This window comes from Bacillus rossius, chromosome 13, assembly GCF_032445375.1.
Source record: "Bacillus rossius redtenbacheri isolate Brsri chromosome 13, Brsri_v3, whole genome shotgun sequence".
Lineage (NCBI taxonomy): Eukaryota > Metazoa > Arthropoda > Insecta > Phasmatodea > Bacillidae > Bacillus > Bacillus rossius.
This window is the reverse complement of record NC_086340.1, coordinates 156528-178054: the sequence shown is the minus strand read 5'-3', so window position 1 is coordinate 178054 and position 21527 is coordinate 156528. Positions and strand designations below refer to the sequence as shown.

The window sequence follows — 21527 nt, the reverse complement described above, 5'->3', positions numbered from 1 at the left end:
CAGTTATTCATGTGGGATTATAAATGGCTTTTGATAATTTACGAGGTTGGTAATTAAGGCTTTTTAGCGCCCCGCCGGCCATGCCGAGTCGTAACTCCTACCCCCCCCCCCCCCCTGACATAGCCACGAAACCACGCAGGCGAGAAGCCTTATCGACGAGTTTCAGCTGTTCGCCGCTAGGTTCGCTCTTCCGGGCTCGTGGACGAGACAAAACATTTTGAAGAAATTTTCTCAGGTTACTTGTATTTTTTTTCAACCGCTCTGTGTAGGCATTCTGTTCGCATTTACGTTATTTTTACAGTTTGTTTAGTCACAGAATGTTTAGTCGGTCGGTTTCCAACAAAGGGTGTGTGTAACAAAAACACACAAAAACATAGAACTTATAATAATAACAAACGTTAGTTGCCACCAATAACTATATTAAATTGGTATTTAATTTTTGCAAAACGCAGTTGCTTTATTTTTAAGTAAGATAAACAAAAATAATGTAACCAAATAATTGTGAAACTGAATAAGTAAATGAGAGAAGCACCAGAACAGAAATGTAACTTATTTCATTTTGTTTAATTAGCATGTAGTGTTAAGAAAAATTTTCTCTCTAAAATATAACATTCGGTAATGAGTTTCAAATCTCCTGGTTGAGCGGGCATGGTGCAGTTAAGCCCCTATCACACGATGGAAGTGTCCTTGTAAGGTCTTCCATGGCAGCTGGTATGTATGGTTCTGTGGAGAAACTAGCAGAGCGCTGGCCGTTTTCATGGATGTTTTTGTAATCGGTCGTGTTCGGATTTCTGTGGAAGGTTTCGTACGAAGAAGGTGTAAATTTAATCAAAATTATGTTGTAGTGCGGCCCTAGTTTAAAAACGGTAATTTATTTAGGAGGGATTGAAGTATTTTTGATTACTGATTTGAAACTCGGTAAACACGTAGTCTGTTGAAGCAGTTACAGCATTATGCGACAATTGTGAGAAACAACCATGTTTATACAACACAAAATGTATTAACTACAATAATAAAACCATTCGCACAAGCTAGGCTTAAGTGTGAAGGTTTCTTGCATAGAAACTTCCATTCATGCTGCCATGGGAGTTCAAAAAATCACTTATTAATGTACTGATTGATTAAATTGATTTCTATCCTTGGTTCGATACTTGCTCGATGCAAAATAAAGTTATTTTTGGCTGAAAAAATAATTATTTAATGAAACATGATCAAAATGCTACAAGAGGAATAAATTCTTCATCTACTCCTCCAGTAAGCCGATAATGACATATAGACCGCCATCTTGGAATTCGTAATTACTAACCTAGAAATTAGAAAAAAATTAAAAATCATTAAATTATTATTATAAAGAATTAATTAAAATATATACTTAAATATCAAATATATAATTAGTAAAACAAGGTTAAAGGTTAGATACTTCGATAACCTGATTCTATGGAAGATATCGATATTCTGAAGCCGTATTTAATCGGCATCAGACGATGTATCGAAGGACAGGTATATCGATACGGGGAAGAATGTTGGCACCAGCAGGAGAACACGCTCTGCCAATTAGCCGCGACCACTCACGGGCGACCACTCACGGCGCTGTGGCCGCCTGAGTGGCGATGCTTGTGAGACTAGGCCAGGCGTGAGCCGCCCTGGCTGAGGGCAAGACCGGCACAAGAGCTCCTCGCCCAGAAACACTTCCTGTTGCCTCACCTCCGTGGAGCAGTACAGCCTGCGCGATGCTTTGCAAAACTTAGTGGAAGGCAGAAAAACTTGCACACAATAACGTTTTTTGACAAACGTATTTTAGGAAAATGTCTCTACGAAAAAATGACTCCGTCAGTTTTAAAATCCGTAGTTCGTTCGTCAGTGGGCGTCCTGTTCGAACTCTTTCCAACACCCTGTATCCACGCACGTCATAGAACAACTAAGTTGTAACTGATCCACTTTGCACCTGCTTTACAACTCTACTGAACATAACCAATTGATAACCACGCTTTAACAGCCCCAGATTTTATTACTTTTTTACAAGTATGAATTTTTTTTCTCTAATCGTTTGGCACCTCAACCGGATGATTAGAAATATTCTGGGGAAAAAAATATAGGTTTTCGCAGAATTTGTCTAAAAGGAATGATTAACCAATATTTTTTTTAAATATAATTTTTGCTAAAAATTTTGTTATAATTTAATAGTGTTAAAATCACAGAACCTTGGTTAAGTCTACATGCCAACGATATCACTCGTAAAATTGCAAGGCAGAGCTTTGTAAACCTGGCAACTATACAAATATCATTGAGAAAAAAATTCAGAATGCAAAGTAGAAAAATAAATAAAAATGAATACATAAACCCACAGAGAACAAGCCTAAATGAACTCATGTCAAACAGTTGGACCGAACGATGAAAACTAAACAGTTATAACGGAGAGCGCAGACGAGCACATTCAAACTGACATTTAAAGTTTGAATATGTTCGCCTGTCCTGTCAGCGCAAACTTCAAGGGGGCCCGCATGGTCATGGGTGTGTTTGTTTCAGCGAGGCGGGATGATGAGTGCGACTCTCGTTGGTGCTTCAAGCGCCTTGTAAGAAGTACAGACAAACTCCACGGAGTATTCCACGTCGTGGAGGCGGCGGTGGTTCCAGGGACTGCAACTCCGGCGAGAACAGTCCAGAGCTCTGCACGAGGGAGTTGCTAACACGTCCACTTGGCAGTCTCCTGCTAATGAGGGGTGGGGGGACTAACTAGGAACATCTTCAAACCCTCAACCACCGAACAGTAACTCGTTTTGAAAGAATTGGTACAAAAAAAAATGACGGGGAACTGAAAGTGTGAACGAACACTGGTGGTTCTCATGAGCCAGCTGACTCACTGCGAGGAGGGAGGGGGGGGGGGGGACACGTGAGTGCTCATGTCGACGAGTTGTCGATGTCGACGTGGAGCGATAGGAACTGCAGCAGCGAGCTATAGGGTGGCAACGTCGCGAGAACACTCGGCGGTGAAGTGTGCCGGCGTGACGGTGACATGGCGGTGAAGTGTGCCGGCGTGACGGTGACATGGCGGTGAAGTGTGCCGGCGTGACGGCGACATGGCGCCCAGTTCCCGGAAGTGACGTCTTGGACGGAGTTCCCGCGCCGAGTGACGTCACGGGCCTTCCAGTGATAACTGCGCCCGAGCAGCCAACACGTCTTCACGACTGAAGAGCTTCACAATCACCAACTGAACCTGTGCGCCTAGAAGCACGCGGTTAAGTGATACTGCGACCTTCCAGTTCGTGACTGAATACGTGGAAACTATGTTTGTAATTATCGTCTGCGTTTTGTACTTAGTGCATTTCCGTCAGGAATCATTGCCGATTGATGATTTTATCAATGTGGAATTTTTATCCATGGTGAAATATGTACCTACTTAAAATAACAGGCATATCACTAAGATTGAACATAAAAATTACAACTTTCCAGGTCGTAATCTTGAATTGTCCGCACATCAATATCACAAATATTTTAACTTTAATATGTAAATAATATTTTATAGAACTCTAATATTTTCCTTTTCAAGCCAAAATAAAATGGTTTTTCAGTGATAAAATATATTCATGAATTGCGAATACATTATTATTAACCAGAAACATATTAGAATAATCAATTATCGAAATAATAAAAATAAATAAGAATTCCTGTTAGAGCTATTTTTTTTTTTTTTTTTTTCAATTTCGTGCAATTTGTTGGGCAGATTTATTCGTCCATTTCACAAGCGTAACTTTAAATACCCGCTCTAAATAATCATTTCAATAAATAGAGCAATTTAAATTCTATACTACGCATACCATTAACACTTATTTCCGCGTAATATGGCTCCGATTTGTTTTTTGAGAAACTTGACGTCCTGATTTTAATAATACTTTTATATTTTCTAAATTGTTAAGTTTCTGACTCTTACTTCGCTACGACGTGGTCTATTGAAGTACAACTTGAGGGATTTCTAAACAAACATTCGTAAAGACCGTGAAGCAGCAAGACGCGTGTGATTGGATGGAACTACCTGCCGCTCTACTTTCCTGGAGCTGAGATCAATCCGCTTCTGAAAGTCACGCGGCAACCACTGGACCAAGAGTCTGTGAAGTTCGGAGATTCCTTCGCCCGGACAAGCTTCCCAGAATGGCGTTCACCAATCACCGCCCTGCCAATGGGGGTGGGGGGGGGGGGGGTGTCAGCCTGCCCCAGGTCAGATGGGACTGAGGATAGGTAGACTACGAAAAGCGTGAAACATAAGGAGAATAGAAAAAAATAATAACAGACCAGAAAAATTCGCGAATTCATTTCGCGATAGGCTAAAATACAAAACTTTATACCTCAGTGCTGTCTCTGCTATTGGTTCACAACTCACCTGGATGACTCTGGGCCAATGAGAAACACCCAACCAAAGCTTTATCGAATCACAGGCTGCTACGCTGGAACGTCTCACAAGACAGCAGCCAATGAGTGGGTGGCATTTGACCGAGTGTACGTAGAACTATGGAGTTCATCCTACATGTCATTGAACCCGCGAATTTTTCCGGTCCCTAATAATAACTATACAATATCTACTAGTGACCTAATTTTACAGGTATATATTATCATAACTTTTTATTGAACCTTGAATATGTATACGATACATGAAAAACAGTAGAAGAAAGTTTAGTTTCAGTACTTTGTCAAATAACTTAGAACTACGTATTGTTTTGAAGTTATACTTCTTTAGGTGCGTTAAGAGAACATGTTGAGAGTGAATTATTACGATGCGCGCGCAACATGGAACAAAGTTTTCACAGGATGAAAAGAAGGTTACATGCAAAAAAAAATTCCCTTTTGGCACAGCCTACAGGCGTAGGTAAATTTCTAAAAACCTAATTCTTCTGGACATATTTTGGAACACTTCTATAAACTTCTGGAACAGTTTCATTATTATATGTACTTAAGATCTTTTTGTTCTCCAATATTACAAAATGATCAATTTAACATATTCTCATATTCCATGCAGCGAAAATATTATGAATGCTTTTAACTCAATTCGTCCAGTATTGAATAGCTTAGAAAACGTATTTCATATTATGCCAATTAAGGTAGTGATTCCACTTTTTGACCTTCTAACACTGTTTTTCATCCCTTGTACTAATAATGTATTCGTATAAAAATTAGGATGCACAAAGGTTTGAGATAATATTAAAATGGTTTAAAATAAATTCCAAATAATTTAATACTGAGTTTTAAAAATATTTGAATATTTCTTTAAATTTTAATTTGATTCAAATTATATTATCTTTGAAAGATTTGTGCAATGAGAGTGCATGACTTGATGTAGGCTTTTGGACATACGCCATTGCTTAGCACATGTATGTCTGCAGAAGAAAACTACAAAAAAACACAAATGACAAAAAACACAAACTAAGCAAAAATTGCTGTTGTCAGGATTTAACGCCACACAATATACCACAACAGGAATATGGTCAACAAACAAGGAAAAAACAAAGAAAAATGGACTAACAGAACGAAAAAAAAAACCCACAAATTATGACAGCACAAAAATTCCGAACCCAAAAAAATTCAACACAACAGTTGAAACGAGACAAAAAACACAGCAAAACGAAAAGACGAAACAAACACAGTAGTTTTCCAAAAAAAAAATAAAATAGAGAAACGAAAAAAACCCACAAATGATGACAGCACAAAAGATATTGAACCCAAAAAATTCAGCACAACAGTCAAAACGAGACAAAAACACGACCAAACGAGAAGACGAAACAAACACAAGCTTGTTTCTGTTTTAGAAAACTGTTGTGTTTGTTTCGTCTTCTCGTTTGGTCGTGTTTTTGTCTCGTTTTGACTGTTGTGATGAATTTTTTGGGTTCAATATCTTTTGTGCTGTCATCATTTTTGGGGTTTTTTCGTTTCTCTATTTGTTTTTTTGTTGTTTTTTTTTTTAAACTATTGTGTTTGTTTCGTCTTTTCGTTTTGCTGTGTTTTTTGTCTCGTTTCAATTGTTGTGTTGAATTTTTTTGGGTTCGGAATTTTTGTGCTGTCATCATTTGTGTTTTTTTTTTTCGTTCTGTTAGTCCATTTTTCTTTGTTTTTTCCTTGTTTGTTGACCATATTCCTGTTGTGGAATATTGTGTGGCGTTAAATCCTGACAACAGCAATTTTTGCTTAATTTGTGTTTTTTGTCATTTGTGTTTTTGTAGTTTTCTTCTGCAGACATACATGTGCTAAGCAATGGCGTATGTCCAAAAGCCTACATCAAGTCATTCAAAATATACTTTACCGACCGCAATTCATAATATCATTCCAATCCTTGAATTACTTGATTTCTATTAATTATTCGAATTTAAAATAAAAGTTAGGTTTTTTTTTGTCACACCATGTAAGTATAACTTGCAACGCATTTTTATTTTGTGGTTCCATAGAACAATGAAAACTTTTTTTTTCATAAATACAGTACGTGAAGCGAAACGTACACTAAAAACATGTAATTTGCAAACAAAACTCAACTAGTAGGTAATGTTGTATGTAATGTAAAACAAAACACGCCTGGCATGTTTCTAGCTGTGGCGGTTAGCGAGGCAGGGTGAGGCAGGGTGGGGCAAGGGGGGGGGGGGGACGCACCACAACGCCGAAAAATGTCATTGCAGGACTGCCACAAAGGTTAGGTTAGGTTGGACTAGGTTAGGTTAGACTAGGTTAAGTTAGGTTATATTACGCTAGGTTAGGTTAGGTTAGGTTACGTTAAGCTTGATTGTGGTATTTCGGCGTTAAGGTACATTTAAGATACACACACAAATTCATTCAGTTGTTATTTCGGCGTTGTGGTACACAGCAGTTTTCTAGCTGTCGGCGTTGTGGTCAATTTTGACATTCGGCGTTATGGTATTTCGGCGTTGTGGTGACGACCCGAGGCAGGGCGAGGCAGGGCGAGGCAGGGCGAGGCAGGGCGAGGCAGGGCGAGGCAGGGCGAGGCAGGGCGAAGGGAAGGGAAGACGCCTGCGTGCGGGGTCTCCCCGGGGAAGGAAGGTCGTGTCCGAGCCGATGAGTCACGTCACGGCCCAGATCAATACCCCGCGCTGGTCAGCGGGCATTCCTCAGCAGGCGTGGGGCTCCGCCACTGTCCGTCACCAGGCCACGCGACTGTGGCCGCCACACGTCAGCCAACTGAAGCAGTGCCTCTCGGCCAGTCTGCGCGAGTACCAGACACCGAAGGGTGGTACGAGGAGAGGTGTGAGGAAGGAGATTGTGATTGGAGTCGGCGAGAGGACTGCAGAGGAGTCCCTCAGGACCCCCTGGGGGGGGGGGGGGGGAGGACATAACCCCAGGACGTGCCTCGACTGCTGTATGGCCGCCAGTAACACCGCGGCACCTGCTGTCTCGCTCGCAGGGGATCCCGTCTGTGCTGTTGGAGTCCTCTCTCTCTGAATGGCGACACGCAGGACATACCAGCGGCTGTAGCACCGCGTCCCACATTCCCGACGCGAAACTGGTCCGATTCGTAATTTTTTTTTTTTTTAATTTTGTGGATTGGTGATTCGTGTTTTTTTTCCGCGATCTCGACAAACCTCTATTGAGTTTTTATATTTAAAAATTTTAAAAGCACAGGCCTATGTGTAAGAGTTTTAGACTCAAAAAACCTGGCGCAGTGTTACTGATTATGTCTATTCAAATGACTCAAACGCAACTTGTGTAACTTCGCCAATGATGATATTTTTTTTCTTTGAAATAATCGTGAAAATAGTGAAATTAATGTAGATAAGCTATTTGAAAACCCTATTTATTATTTTAAAGGCTAAAAACAATACGTATATTTCAAACTTTTAGTATTTTGCAGTTTCGTGAAGTTCGTTGGATACAAAATACGAACAAATAAACTCGTCACCATTTCTGAACACAAAATCGTGTCACGCAACCCACCCTGCCGGTCGCAGCTCGGCCCGTATTACGCCCTGCTTCAGGGACACCCCCCCTCCCCCCCCCCCCTTGGCGGGCCACAGGGGAGCAGACACTCATTTGTCAGCCCGTTCAGGCATCTGGCGGTCCTGTCTCCCAGGCGTCAGGACTACCCGCAAGTGCTTCCAGGCACTTAGTAGAGGCTAGGACTAGAGGCCAGGACTGTTAGGACTAGAGGCCAGGAGACGTGACTGTACCGCGCCAGGAGACGTGACTGTACCGCATGTCGTGAGCTAAGTCCGTGTCCGAGCTATATAATTATACGTCCTTGTGCCCGGAAGTGACATCACTGTCCGGACTGGAAGTGAAGTATGCAAGTATGCAGGTACGCAAGTAAACGAATCGGTTTTACTTGTCGCGTACTTACGTGCTAAAGAAACGTCGTTATTTTTGAAAAAAAAAACCTATGTACGTTATATTTTACATGAGGCTTAAGTGATTTCAAGACTCGTAAAATATATATCTTTATATATTTTCTGTTACGAAATAATTCATGTTTTAACATAAGTATTTATAAGGCAGTTTCAACAAATATTTACCTGGACATACATACCGAACGTAACCTCTGACAAAGGTAGAATAATAAAGAAAATTGCCGTAATTTAGTGTGACACTTATAAAATGCTAGTGATTACTGATTTCAGTTAATAATTGTTTTTCCAATAAAATTGTACTGTTGAACAAATATGTAAGCAACCTGTTCGGCTGCCTAATATGTTCTGAAGAGGCCAAACATTCAACTCGTCCGGCTCCGTCAAGTACGGAAGTGAAGTACGCAAGTACACACTTAGGTCCCGGCTTCAGTCCGTACTTCGCCGAGTTCTACAAACCCCCCCCCCCCCCCGCCTCCTCGGGCCCTATCGCCACACTCCCCTCTCGTTCAAGCCACTCTCTCCTTCAAATCCACGAATCCAATTGCTTCCACTCCAGCAAACAATACCAACCCTGCTATCAAATCCAGGAAATCCATTGAGTTATGTCTGAAGCCTTGTCAGAATCAACGTAGTAGTAATAAATCTAAAGTAATGGTTACGAGACGACCTGAGCGGCGCCTACATCTGTGCTTTCCTGTCAGGGTGAGTAGCGAGTGATCTGCAGGCACCCCGCAGTGGTTTGCCCTTCCCTTCTGCGACCGAGCGAACAGCTGCACCGCGACACAGCTCACTCTGCCGAAACAGTTAAATTATTATTATTATTCATTTATTTCGGGTTTCTTCTACTTTGACTTTTGCTTGATTATACCATAAACATAAAATAGCGTAATAAAAGATTTTTTTCAAACTTTACTTAATCCCAAACAGAATTTCTCTTTTCAAGAGTCATTTTTTTTATTGATTTAGGGATACGGATACATACTGCCTAAGCAGTAAACTTGGCAAATTGTGCAAATCAGACTGTGACTTCTAAAATGTGAGCTACAAACAGGTAATGTCGATAAAATACCGAATTTTGATTTCGATGTAAGTATTTGCACTCCTCACACGCCTAACTGACGTGTGTTCGAATATGGACGGTTACTCTGTTTAGAGAGAAGACGGCCAGCCACTCAGGATTTTATAATTACCATTAGCTACGTATCGACATGTACAAATTTAAGGCCTTTTCTTAATGCTGTTTTAGCAACCGTTGCCAATATTTTGAAGAAATATTTTTTTCTGTAACATCTTATCTTTGATTATACGTAATTTGGAAGGAGTAATTTTGGGAATGGAATAAAACTGCATGGAACGTAAATGTGTAAACACGGTGCTGCTATCTGTGGCGGAGGGCGCGAACTATAGTTCACAATGACAAAGGGAAACACTATAGTATTTAGTTAATTAATTTTAACAAAATGGGCAGCTTTTTTTTTAATAAATTCAATTGTGGAAAATCAGGTCCAAAATCCAAGGTTCAGTAATTTCCAGGACATTTTCACTTTTATCGGAGCCGTTTGATTATATTCCTAGTTTGAAATTTCGCTCTGCAAATCGAATGATTCGACTGTCGACGTAGCTGCTCCGGCAGCGAATTCTAGCGGCGGGTGCGGAAACTGCGTGGGAGTCGTGTCCAGAAATGTAGTTGAAAACACGATTCGCGTATGTATTTAACGCTTGGCATTATTCTTAAAGAATTCTGCGTTAATTTTCGTGTCCGAGACGAGTTTCGTATTACATGTTCATATGCATCACGAGAACATATGAGTTTGCTCGTTAACCGAGGACATTTCTGGCGGGCAGTGAAAAACTCACTCACACATTTTTTTTTGACGTGACGTCTAATAAATCGATGAACGCCGGCTTCACGCACGCAAAAGTGTCCCGTAACGTACATTGTCCCGTTACGCTGTCTCCCGTTACGCTCATCGTACGCTTGCGCCGCATCTATCTCTCTTCCGCTCGATTGGAACAACCATCGATTTGACTTTTTCGGAGGCACATTAAACTTGAGACACTCCCATTCGTTTCCTACTTTTCCTATCATCGTCCTATCCTTAATTTTTTTTTTTTTACCCGAATGACAATTAAAAATAAACTATGTATGTAAAATGTATCCGGCCATTACATAATACTCTAAACTCACGACTGCCATCAGTAACACTTGTTTATCTCGGAGGAGTTGCAGCGATGCCTTGCCCGCCGGCGAGGTTGCGACCTCATGGTGAGCAGCGCGCGAGCCTTGTTGCGGCGACTCGCAAGCACACGTCTCTAGAACCAACCAGTAGACACACTCGCTGCACGAGTGTCCCGCCTGGACCACGTGGGACGCCCTGGTACCTGGCGACGGTCCTGAAATACGCCCTCGGCACAGTCACGGGATCGAGTCCTGACTGCAACCCCGCCAAACCACCCGACTCACAACACCTCAGGGTCCACCGAACTTCCGTTATCTACATCACCGTTAAAACCTAATATCTAGAGACCCGGAAATTTCGCGGATTCCTCTGGCCTCAGGATAGAATTCAAAGTTATAGGTGTGCTCGACCCATGTTTACTTTCCCATTTGGTCGATTTCTTATCGAGAACATTTTTATCTTTGTTATTTGGCACTACCTGATTCGCTTACTTCTCTCCTAGCTGGTCATCGTTGGCTCACGGTCGTAGAGGGGCGTGTCCAAACAACTGCGTGCCAATCATGAACACAGTGCGACAGTGTGGAGGTTTGCATTCTAGCTTGCGACTACATGAATCCGCGAAATTTCCGGGTCTCTACTAATATCTATCTTCGCAACTAGAGGTGGTGGACGGCAATCCGCGGCCTGGAACTCTACCCGGGGGCCTGTGGTTCGATGCCCGGATCTTGCACTCGGACCTCGAGGCCCGCATGTGGCTGTGATGACGGTACAGTTGCAGCTCGCCCTGCGGCGGTGTTGCCTGATCGAGCAACAAGTGTGAGTCTGTCAGATGGCCTCAGGCCCGCGAGGCTAGTGGCGGTGTCAGGGGGGGAGGGGGTGCCCGCGTGTAGAGACTGGTTCTCTTCCTGGACGAGGCACACTCCGGGGTCAAGGCCACGCCGGGTGGACGACCTGCAGTCCTGCGTTCCTCGCCTCGCCACTGTCTGTACTCCCTGTACTGCCTGTACTCCCTGTACATACTCCCTGTACTGCCTGTGCGACCTGTACATACTCCCTGTACTGCCTGTGCGACCTGTACATACTCCCTGTACAGCAGACCGCTGCTGCGTGCCTCGCCTCGCCACTGTCGGCTCCTGTACTGACTGTACTGCCTGTACTCCCTGTAGCTTCTGTGCTGCCTGTACTTCCTGTACTGCCTGTACAGCAGTCCGCTGCTGCGTGCCTCGCCTCGCCACTGTCGGCTCCTGTACTGCCTGTTCAACCTGTACTCCCTGTACAGCAGACCGCTGCTGCGTGCCTCGCCTCGCCACTGTTAGCTCCTGTACTGCCTGTACTCCCTGTAACTCCTGTAGCGCACAGGGGCGGCCCCCAGGGAGGGACCAACACAAACAAAGTATGGATGCAATTGAAAAAAAAATGGTTTCTAAATAAGTCATATATTGGCCTTGAAATATGTTTGAAAAGATATGGTCTCAAATATATATATATATTTTTGGAATAAACGAAAGTTTAACACATTTAAGTTTTTAAGTAAACATAAATATACGCTTCAAGAATAACGATTCGGGGGCTAAGACCCTCCCCCCCCCCTTGGTCCTCTATCTCTGGAGCCACGCGTCACAGAGGCATTCTACACGCAGGTACGTACATGTTGTTGGCCCTTCGCTTTCATTAGAGTTAGGCTCATCCATAGAACTGCCGCGTTTATTAAATATTTAATATATATATATTTTTTTTTTGCATTTTATGGTTTATCAACAAAAATTATTGTGCTCATGCCGATATTAGTTAAAATAGCGTATTATTACTAATGCTTTCGCTTAGCAGTAGGATTCTTGAACAAACTGAATAACACATATTCTTTCAGTTACATAAGAATTTGAAATATACACATTTATAATATTTATTGGTGCGTTTTTAACAACGAAATATATTTGCAAATGAACAAAAAAATTACAAAATATTAATGGTAAATTTACTCTCAAAAATTAAATAAAATATTTTTAAATTTTAATAATTATATGTGTAGCAAGGTGTACAGAAAATTTCCCGCATATTTTTTTTTTAACTACTTGACAATCGAGATTATTTTTTCTCTCTTTCTTTTCATGCTGAACCTTAACTTTCTATTTTGAATTACCTTCTTGTTTTTTTTTTCATAAGTGAACCAAAACTAATGACTAAATAGCTTTTCCTTGTATGATTATCGCATCCGTAGATTGAACAGTGTAGTGACATGCCTTTTCTCAAGCTTGTAGCTGCAGATAGGCGTGGCTCGTTGGGGGGGGGGGGGGGGGGGGGGGAAATAGAATTTCATGGGCCCGATTTTTTTATATTTATTTTGAAGGTTATATTTGTGTTTCCTTACATACTTAATTTAATGCCTTATTTTTATATTTCGTCAAAGTTGTGCTGAAGTTTTAAGCTCAGTACTTGTAACCACGGAAATGCAAGGCACTCAATGCTGCGTGACGTCATGGGCACGGGTGGAGTGGGGGAAAGATGCGCAGGCTCCCGGGGGCGCAACTGCACGGCGGAATATGGCAACTAAACAAGCTGCGCGGTCAACTGCCAGCATAAAAAATTATTGTTTAAATACAAAGAAAACATAGAAATTTCTTAAACATAATAACTTGAACAAAAAAAAAGTTATTTCACGAACATTCTCAGTTTAGAATTTATGAAATGTTGCATTAACAGAGCGGCGTATTAATTATAATTGCCAAATAATTGTTGACAATGTTCAATAATCTTGGTAGCAATTAAATAAACATGGCTGCCACGTGCATCTAAGCAGATGTGTGCACGTGTGTATTTTTTAGCAATTGAAACTGAAGTTATGATTTTCAACATTCACACCTTGCAGCCATGCAGTTTTTAATTTTTTTAAACAAAAGATATTGCACTTTGACATAGTGTTTTGGCTGTTCTGTCATGCAAAATAGATAATCTTAAATCATTTATGGTGATATTTCCAACAACTAACGACCACATAAAATAAAATTAATAAAAGTTGCCAAAATTTTCTTTCGAAAATTTTTATGGCTTTTATATTGTTAGGTTGCTTATAAACACCGCACAGTTCGCTGATTTCCAAGGATAATAAGAGAGATACAGCTTCGTGGACATGACAGCCCGCGCCTGCTGTCAAATCACGTGGTGTCTCCTCACGGGTGACAGTAGCTCGAGGTGCAGCTAGGCCCTAATAGAGGCGGCAAGCCTCGGTTCACTGAGGGTGCTGTCATAACTCAGAAACTCACAACTTAGAATTTTCTAAGTTATGACAGTTTTAAGTTGTGACTTTCTACGTAATGACGTTTCTAAGTTGTGTGGTTCTGCGTGGCGTGTTTCTAAGTTACGCTTTTCTAAGTTGTGATAGTTCTAAGTTATATTTTTCTACGTAATGACGTTTCTAAGTTGTGTGGTTCTGTCCAGGTTCTGTGGTGTTCCCGGTTCACTGAACTGGTCCAGGCGGAGCGCGCATCGTGGTGAGCCTAACGGACACGGCTCACACGCGCTATCGCCGATCTCCGAGCTCAAGGTCAACAAACATAGGCCTACAGACAGGTACACATACTTAAAGTATACAATTTTTTTCGCCCAGAAAAAATTATTTCATTAAAAAATTTATTTTTATTTCAGATGTTCTCAACTTATTTTGTCGTGCTGAACCTATAGCCGAAGTACCTATGTTGGACGAATTCAGACTCGCTTCTGCATAGAGAATATAGTATATGTATAATAACATAATCATAAATTTTTTTATGACGCATGTAATATAAATGTGAACAAACCTCGCCTACCCCAGGGAACTAAATTACTCTAAGATAAGTTGGCATAATAATAATAATAATAACCACAGGCAACTGGAACGGACATAAAAATTGCTGTTAGATCCTCACCGAAGTTTTTTGTTCGAGGAGAGGGGACTGAACGGGACACCAGACTGCAGTGTACAGCACTAAGGCTTGGTGCACGCCGTCAGACCAGACCTGGTGAACTCGCGGAACTGGCGGATGGAGAGGATCACCGCCTCACTGCCTCACCGCCTCACTGCCTCACCGCCTCACTGCCTCACTGCCTCACAGCCTCACCGCCTCACAGCCTCACTGCCTCACCGCCGCACGTGGTCGCTGCACTGCACTAGCCGGCCAGGGGTCAGCTGGGCCGGACAGATGCTGTCCGCCTGGCCAGTGCACTCTCGCGAAATTTTTTACTACATACATTTTAAAATTTAATATTTTAAGGGGTTCCACGCCTAATTAAAAGTTTCAGACCACAAGCTAGTTTAATATATAATTACCCTAGTTTGTGATATTTTTTAGTTAATTATCATTTAATGAATATTTTGCGAACATCTACGGAAAAATTCTTACGATACGACATTTATAGTTTTCAGGGTGCATTTTTTTTAATTTACGTTACTTTTTATAAAAACCTACATTTTTAAGTTTAAAAAGTTTGTAAAAGCTAAACCATTCGGTTAATTTCGGTTCCAATTTTTTTCCCAGTATTGTAAGATGTGTAAAATCATTTTGGAAAAAAAAATTAAACCATTAAAATTTTTGTTTACGTAAGACATTTTTTTTTCCTTTTTGAAAAAAAATATATATACGGAAAAAACAATGAAGTGTACTTGCATGTTTAAATATAAATATTGTCGAATAGGCTATCGGGACCGTATGGGCACGATTCAATAGATTGTGCAAATGAAATCAAGTTTCAAACATCCTGAGTAGAATAAATCCGAATAACGGTTTAAACAGGCGTCAAGGAGAGGTGTCAGTGAGGAGCGAGGCTGTTACCTGTCCGTGGTTAGCCGCATGCTGCAGCCTCAGGACCGCCAGGGAGACTCAGAGCGCCGGGCGCGGCATGGCTCAGTGCAGGCGCCTCGAACACACACACACACTACCTGCTGGGGGCGCGGCTCGCGCCAGACTGCGGAGCGCGCGGCGCGCAGCCCGGGTTTTGGCGGCGGCGCGCGGCGGTGGCGCTGCGACCGGCCGCGTCTCGAAGCTGTCGGGCCTCGGCCGCCAGACGCGCGCCTGGTGCAAGAACACAGGCGCGGCCGAGATGCTAGTTCCTGGCGGCCGGGAAGACCGGCGTTTCAATGCTACTTATTTCAAAATATTTTTTTTGACGTGATAACGTCTTATAAATCGATGAACGCCGGCTGCACGCACGGAAAATTGTCACATTCCGCCTGAGCCGAGCGTGCAAGAACCGGCCAACCACCGTGCGAGAAAAATCTTCTATAATATCAAACAGGTTAAGGCGGGACTTTTTTTTAACTAATTGTTCGTGATTATAACTAAACAAATTATTTAAATTAAATTTGCAAAAAACTGTAAATAATATTTGTAAATTAAAAAGTATGCAATTTTTCATCAGTTTTTTATTATGACGTTATCACGTAAAATTATCGTCCGTAAACCGGCTTTACAGACAACCCCCTTTTTTATTTACATTCCAAACGTTTGTCAAATAAATAAATACACAAATACCTACAAATAACCCTCCAGTTCAGTTTTGTGCAAATAAATGTGCATTTTAACCACAAATAATCATATTATTCCAGAAAATTTTCCCACTCACATCTCAAGTAAATACTTTGTCAGGACAGTTGTTGATAGCCCTTGAGTATGTACGCAACGAGGCATGTCAAAACATCGGGCATGGCATCATTTCCACTGACTTGACCTCAACCCAGAAGAAAATGTAGCATTCTGTGACTCTGCTCACGAGAAAAAAAAAATCTAAAATTTAACTGTGTGGTCACTTACCCACAATATCATGTATGGTTATTATACTTATTAATTTGGTAGTGCAATAGGTAGAGACCGGAAAAATTCGCGGATTCCTTTCGAGACAGGCTGGAATCCAAACTCGTTTAGCTTAATGCTGCGTCAGTGATTGGACCGCAATTTACCTGAAGGACTCTGAGCCAATGGCAAACACTCAACAGAAGAAGTATCGAATCATAAGAATCGCAGTTAACAGGTGTCCCGAGTCGGTAGCCAATGACCAGGTGATAGTTGCCCGAGTACATAGAGAATCGTGGAGTCTATCCTAGTGGTCATTGAAACCGCGAATTTTTCCAGTCCCTAGCCATATGCTAGCAAACATAAAGTCACAGATTTGTCTTACAGAAGTTCACCAGTCAAGTGGATTAAGTGAAGCTACTGAAGTTCGCTAGGTTCGACGTCGCTCGAGTTCAGCCAATGGGATCGTGCCCAGCTCCCGGCGCGGGCAGTTTATAGCCACTCGGGACACCGCCAGACGCTGTCAAATGGCCCATTGGGTGGGGGGTGAACCGCAATGAACTTCACCGCTCCACCCCCACCCCCACCCTCTCGGCAAATGTTTGGCGGATCACTTTCAACCCCGTAGGAGGGGGGAAAGGCAACCCTTCCACAGAGCGGGCGGCGCCTGGAGCCCATGCAACTGCTGCACTCCGCGGTGTGGCGGGTTGCCTGCCGGCCAGGCGTGGCGTGCCGTCACTGACTGCGGCCCTGTGGAGCTGTCCTAATGAGGAGCCAGGTTCCCAACAAGACCCCCGTGTTTGCAACTCTGCACTCAGCAGATACGCCGCAGAGCCAGATAGCCGCGTGGTTCATTAGGCCACGTGAACACGTGAACACGTGAACAGCTCCAGAACAGGCGCGCGAGACGTGTTCGGGTCGAGTCATCCCCCCCCCCCTTAAACAGCACGCCGCGGCTCCTGATACGAGCATGTTGCCTGCTCCGCCGGTACGTGTTTGGCAACACCTGACAGGCCCCCGCATACCCGCGCACACACACACCATGTGCATAGCTTCAGAAGTAACCACGCCATTTGAAAAACTGCTCATTGTGTCCGTTTACTAAAAGTGTTTAAGAATAATCCGTATTTTTAAAAGGGAGAAAATGTTTAAAAAGCGTGTTTTCAGAATAATATTCGGGCATGAAAAAAATCCGGTAGAGTTTCTTGAAAGCACTCGATGAGACTTGAATCACACCGTCATCTTGTATTTCTCCGCCGTGTGACGTGATGGTTACCGCTCAGATCTCGCAGTTGCCCCGTGCAGGTGGGGAAGACAGCGCACCGGCTCAGAGGCCACACCACCACACCACCACACCACCACACCACCACACCAGAGACCCGGGGCGACAGTGTCCGGGGCAAACACGGTGTGTGTTCCCTGTGGGGGGAGGGGGGAGAGAAGGCGGCCTGCAGCCTCCACAAGAGGGGAGGGGGTTGTTTGATCAGCCGGGGCGGGGGAGGGCGAACCACGCAAGAAGAAGACGATAAGGCGCAGCACGTGCTGCTTCTCACGTCCTTACAACCTGCTCTCTCCCTCTCTCCCCCTCTCTTCCTCTCTCGCAACACTGCAGCTCCCCACCAGTGTTGCCAGATCCACCATGTCAGTACCCGGTACCCGAGTAGATCCGCTCCGGTACGCAAATTTACTAGAATACAGTAAATACAAAAAGATAAATAAAATTAATAGTCAATCAATATTGAACAAGTTCACTTGGAATGGAAGGCCTGTCCTGAAATTAAACATCCCTGCCTTATAGAAAACAGCCTCGGCTACGCTGTATTCCTAAGGATCTCTGGAGAACCACAGGATCAAGTTGCAGCTAGTATCAAGAAACCACTATATTTATATCACAGGTAATATTTGCAATAATTTTAAACCAACCTCATTCTTTAACCTGAAAATGCCCGGCTACATTATCCCCCCCACCCCATAACCAACGCCACGCACGGGCCAACATTGCATTCAAACTTTAAAATGTTATGTTATCACATTATGTTAAGACTTAACAGAACAGTGTGTATGACAGTAATATGTAGTATTCATATTGGTTGTGCATGTACCTGAATGACACCCGAACTGTACCCGCAAGCACCCGAGCCCTGGTTGGCAACACTGCTCACCAGGTCCGCCCGGGACTGCAGCGGGGCGGGGGGGGGGGGGGGGGGGTGTCACAAGGCTGAGGTCTCCAAGGGCCAGTTGCGAGCCGCACCCTGGCATGCACACGATGTCGTCATTATCATTTCGATGACTGTTTTTTCACTACTATTGGTCTGACGTTATTTTGCAATATGACGTAAGGAATACTAAGATAAAAAAATATATACTTTACGTTTGCAAACCAACATATTTCAAACTTTACAAAGTACTTTTCTGAAACTGTAAATTTATGGTACGAAACTGTAAAGAATGAAAGTATTAAATTTTATCTCTGACATGACAATTCAGGTTTAGGAAGGTAAACCCATTTTACGTGGGGAAAAAAAACCTTTAAATATGGTTTTATTAGATGTTAGTGAATGAAGAGAACCCAAGCGAGATGACTCACATAAATTATAAAATAATCCGCTAACGGCGAGAAGTGACCATGGGACCGGACAACTACTAGCCTCGTGCTTCAGACTCGCTGACGTGTATACTTCTCTAGGCGTTGCAGAAATCGTATTTAGGACGGAAACAAAGATAGAAGGAAAACAACCATTTATTAGAGAAAGCTATTAATTCCCGGTAATGCTTGAATACAAAATCCTAAACTTTAAACCTAGTGTATAAAACAGAGTCGTCTAACAAATGTTTTGATGAATAAAACCGGCTAGTATTATTGGCACGAAGACCTCGGCACCTTTTACACACGTAAAGATTGTTTATATCAACATGTAGAAAAAAAAACTAAATTCCTCTTCGAGTTGAATAACTACGGTTTCTGACAAGTAAAACTGATTACACCTATAACTGAATGAAATCAATATCACTGGCTGAGTGAGATATTAACATTTTTCAACCACCGCATATTTTCTTAAGTAGGACAAACTGTATAATTTACTTTTTTTTTGTCAACGTCCATAAGATAATTACTTTCAGGGAAGCAAACACCCTAGAGCAAGTTTGACTGCATATTTAATGCAATGTTGTTTGCTGAAGGTGAAGTTCAATTTTAGGACAATCGCTATAAGCATAGTACTGAACACACACCACGTATCATTGGTAGGAGTGTTTAGTGACCAACGCCGATGCAACGAGGGTTGTAAACCGTAATGGTTTGTTTCCCCCGGGGAATGTGGCCGCCAAGCCAGCCGCCTGCAGCTACGGCACAGACAGCGCAGGAAGCGACTCTCCCTTCAAGACTACATCTCTCTGAGCAGGAGGGTCGCTGTGTATAAACATGGCATCACCCTCTTCTCCTCCCCCCCCCCCACACCCTCCCCCCTCGCAGAGCGGGTCTGAAGGAGCTGAGATGATTTACCTGCCCTCCTCCGAGGACGCGAGGCTGTTATTGGAGCAAATGTCGCGGAAAGTAATATCGGGGGAGGAAATGCAAAGAAAGAATGGCTTCCTCCTCGCAACTAGGGGCGGGGATGTCTCCATCAAGCTGAAAGGCGCTCTTTTCACTGGCGAGTGTCGACTGTAGAGTTAATTATCACCGAGCCAAGCCGGCGCTCTGCCATCCGCCCCTCAGAGCATTATTAAATACTCCCTTACAATGGCACATGTTCATTAAACACGTTTGTCGAAGGCGCTTGGCGTATTATTTCTAATTTCAAAACAAATCCAATTTTCCCATTTAAAGAGTGATAATGTTTATTTATTTTTTAATTGGTAGCATTCGAAGGCAAAATATCATGAAAGTGAACCATTGACACTATGTATAAAATTCTTTATATTTTAAACCTCAGTGAAAAATCTTCATTACTGTAATCATCCCGAAAAAATATAGTATATTGCTTATTTAATTTGAAAAAAAAAGTGAGCGTAACCTCGGTAACGAGTAAATTCGGGTATTCTAATGTTGCAAATAAAAATATAATACGAAACTCGGACACGGAATTTAACTTAGAAATCTTTAAAATAATGCCGGCCGTGATAAATATATGCAAATTGTGTTTTAAACTACATTTCTGGACGCGAATCACACGTAGTTTCCGCACCCGCCGCTATAACTCGCTGCTGAAGCAGCTACGTCGACTATCGAATCATTCGATTTGCAGATCAAAATTTTAAACTACCTAATGAATCGGCTCCGATAAAAGCGAAAAAGACTTGGGAAAAAATAAAATAAACCCCAGCTTTGGACCTGATTTTCGACAAGGAATTGTATTAATATAGTAAACATCTCGTTAAAATTCATCAAACATTTAATACTTTAACGTTTACCTTTGTCTTTGTGAACCTTGGTTCACGCCATACGCCACAGATGGAAGCACCGGGTTTTTTACACATTTCCGTTCCTTGACTTCCGTCGCATTCACGAAATTTCCCCCGCCAAATGTCGTATACCGCGATCTAAGATGTTACACATCAAAAATCTATAATTAAACGTCCAAACGTTCATCAGTGGTACAGGAAGTAGGAAGGGCAGACGGTACAGCTGACCGTCCTCATTCTAGCGCAAGACAAGTTATGTGTATTCTGTGCATTGTGGAGCCAAATTTATTTTATCGCGTGTTTTGTTTGAATCGTACTTCTTGAAATTTTTTTATCACTGTTAATGTTGTAATAAAATACCAATGAATAAACGTTAAGAGGTTTTCTCTCTGCTCTCCGATTGGCGCATTGAAAGTTAATCTCGGTTTTTACAAACAAACACGTGAAACAAATGAATTGCCGCGACCACCTGACTTCCGCTGGCCCTCGCGACTTCCGGTCGCCGTCGCTTCGTGCCGCGAGTGTGTTATCCACGGTCGAGGAGTTGTGTTGTCTCAGGTGGCTGCCTGCGCCTCGTGTTGGCAACACTGCTCTGGCCAGCAGTCTGCTGACTGCAGCACTTCTCTCGTCGCAGGCTTGTTATTGGCGCACTAACTATACACCAATTGCAAAAAAAAAATTGGTTTGTGATCACCAAGCGCTCTAGAATAGAGAGTAAAACTTCACATCATAAATATATATATATATATATATATATATATATATAGGTATGTATATGTATGAAACAAATTCCAGTATGTATATATCCACACAACATCGATGTGTATAACTTTACAAACATGCTTCTCCTT

General features: G+C 42.5%; 1 protein-coding gene across 1 annotated transcript in view; it reads right to left on the bottom strand.

Moving 5' to 3' along the window:
• LOC134538056 (uncharacterized) overlaps positions 1-15441 on the bottom strand; it is a 37810-nt gene extending 22369 nt beyond the window's left edge. The window contains exon 1 of the mRNA XM_063379034.1: positions 15319-15441. Coding sequence (XP_063235104.1) covers positions 15319-15338 — 20 coding nt within the window. The 5' untranslated portion in view covers positions 15339-15441. The remainder of the gene's footprint in view (positions 1-15318) is intronic.
• Between the last annotated feature and the right edge of the window lie 6086 nt (positions 15442-21527).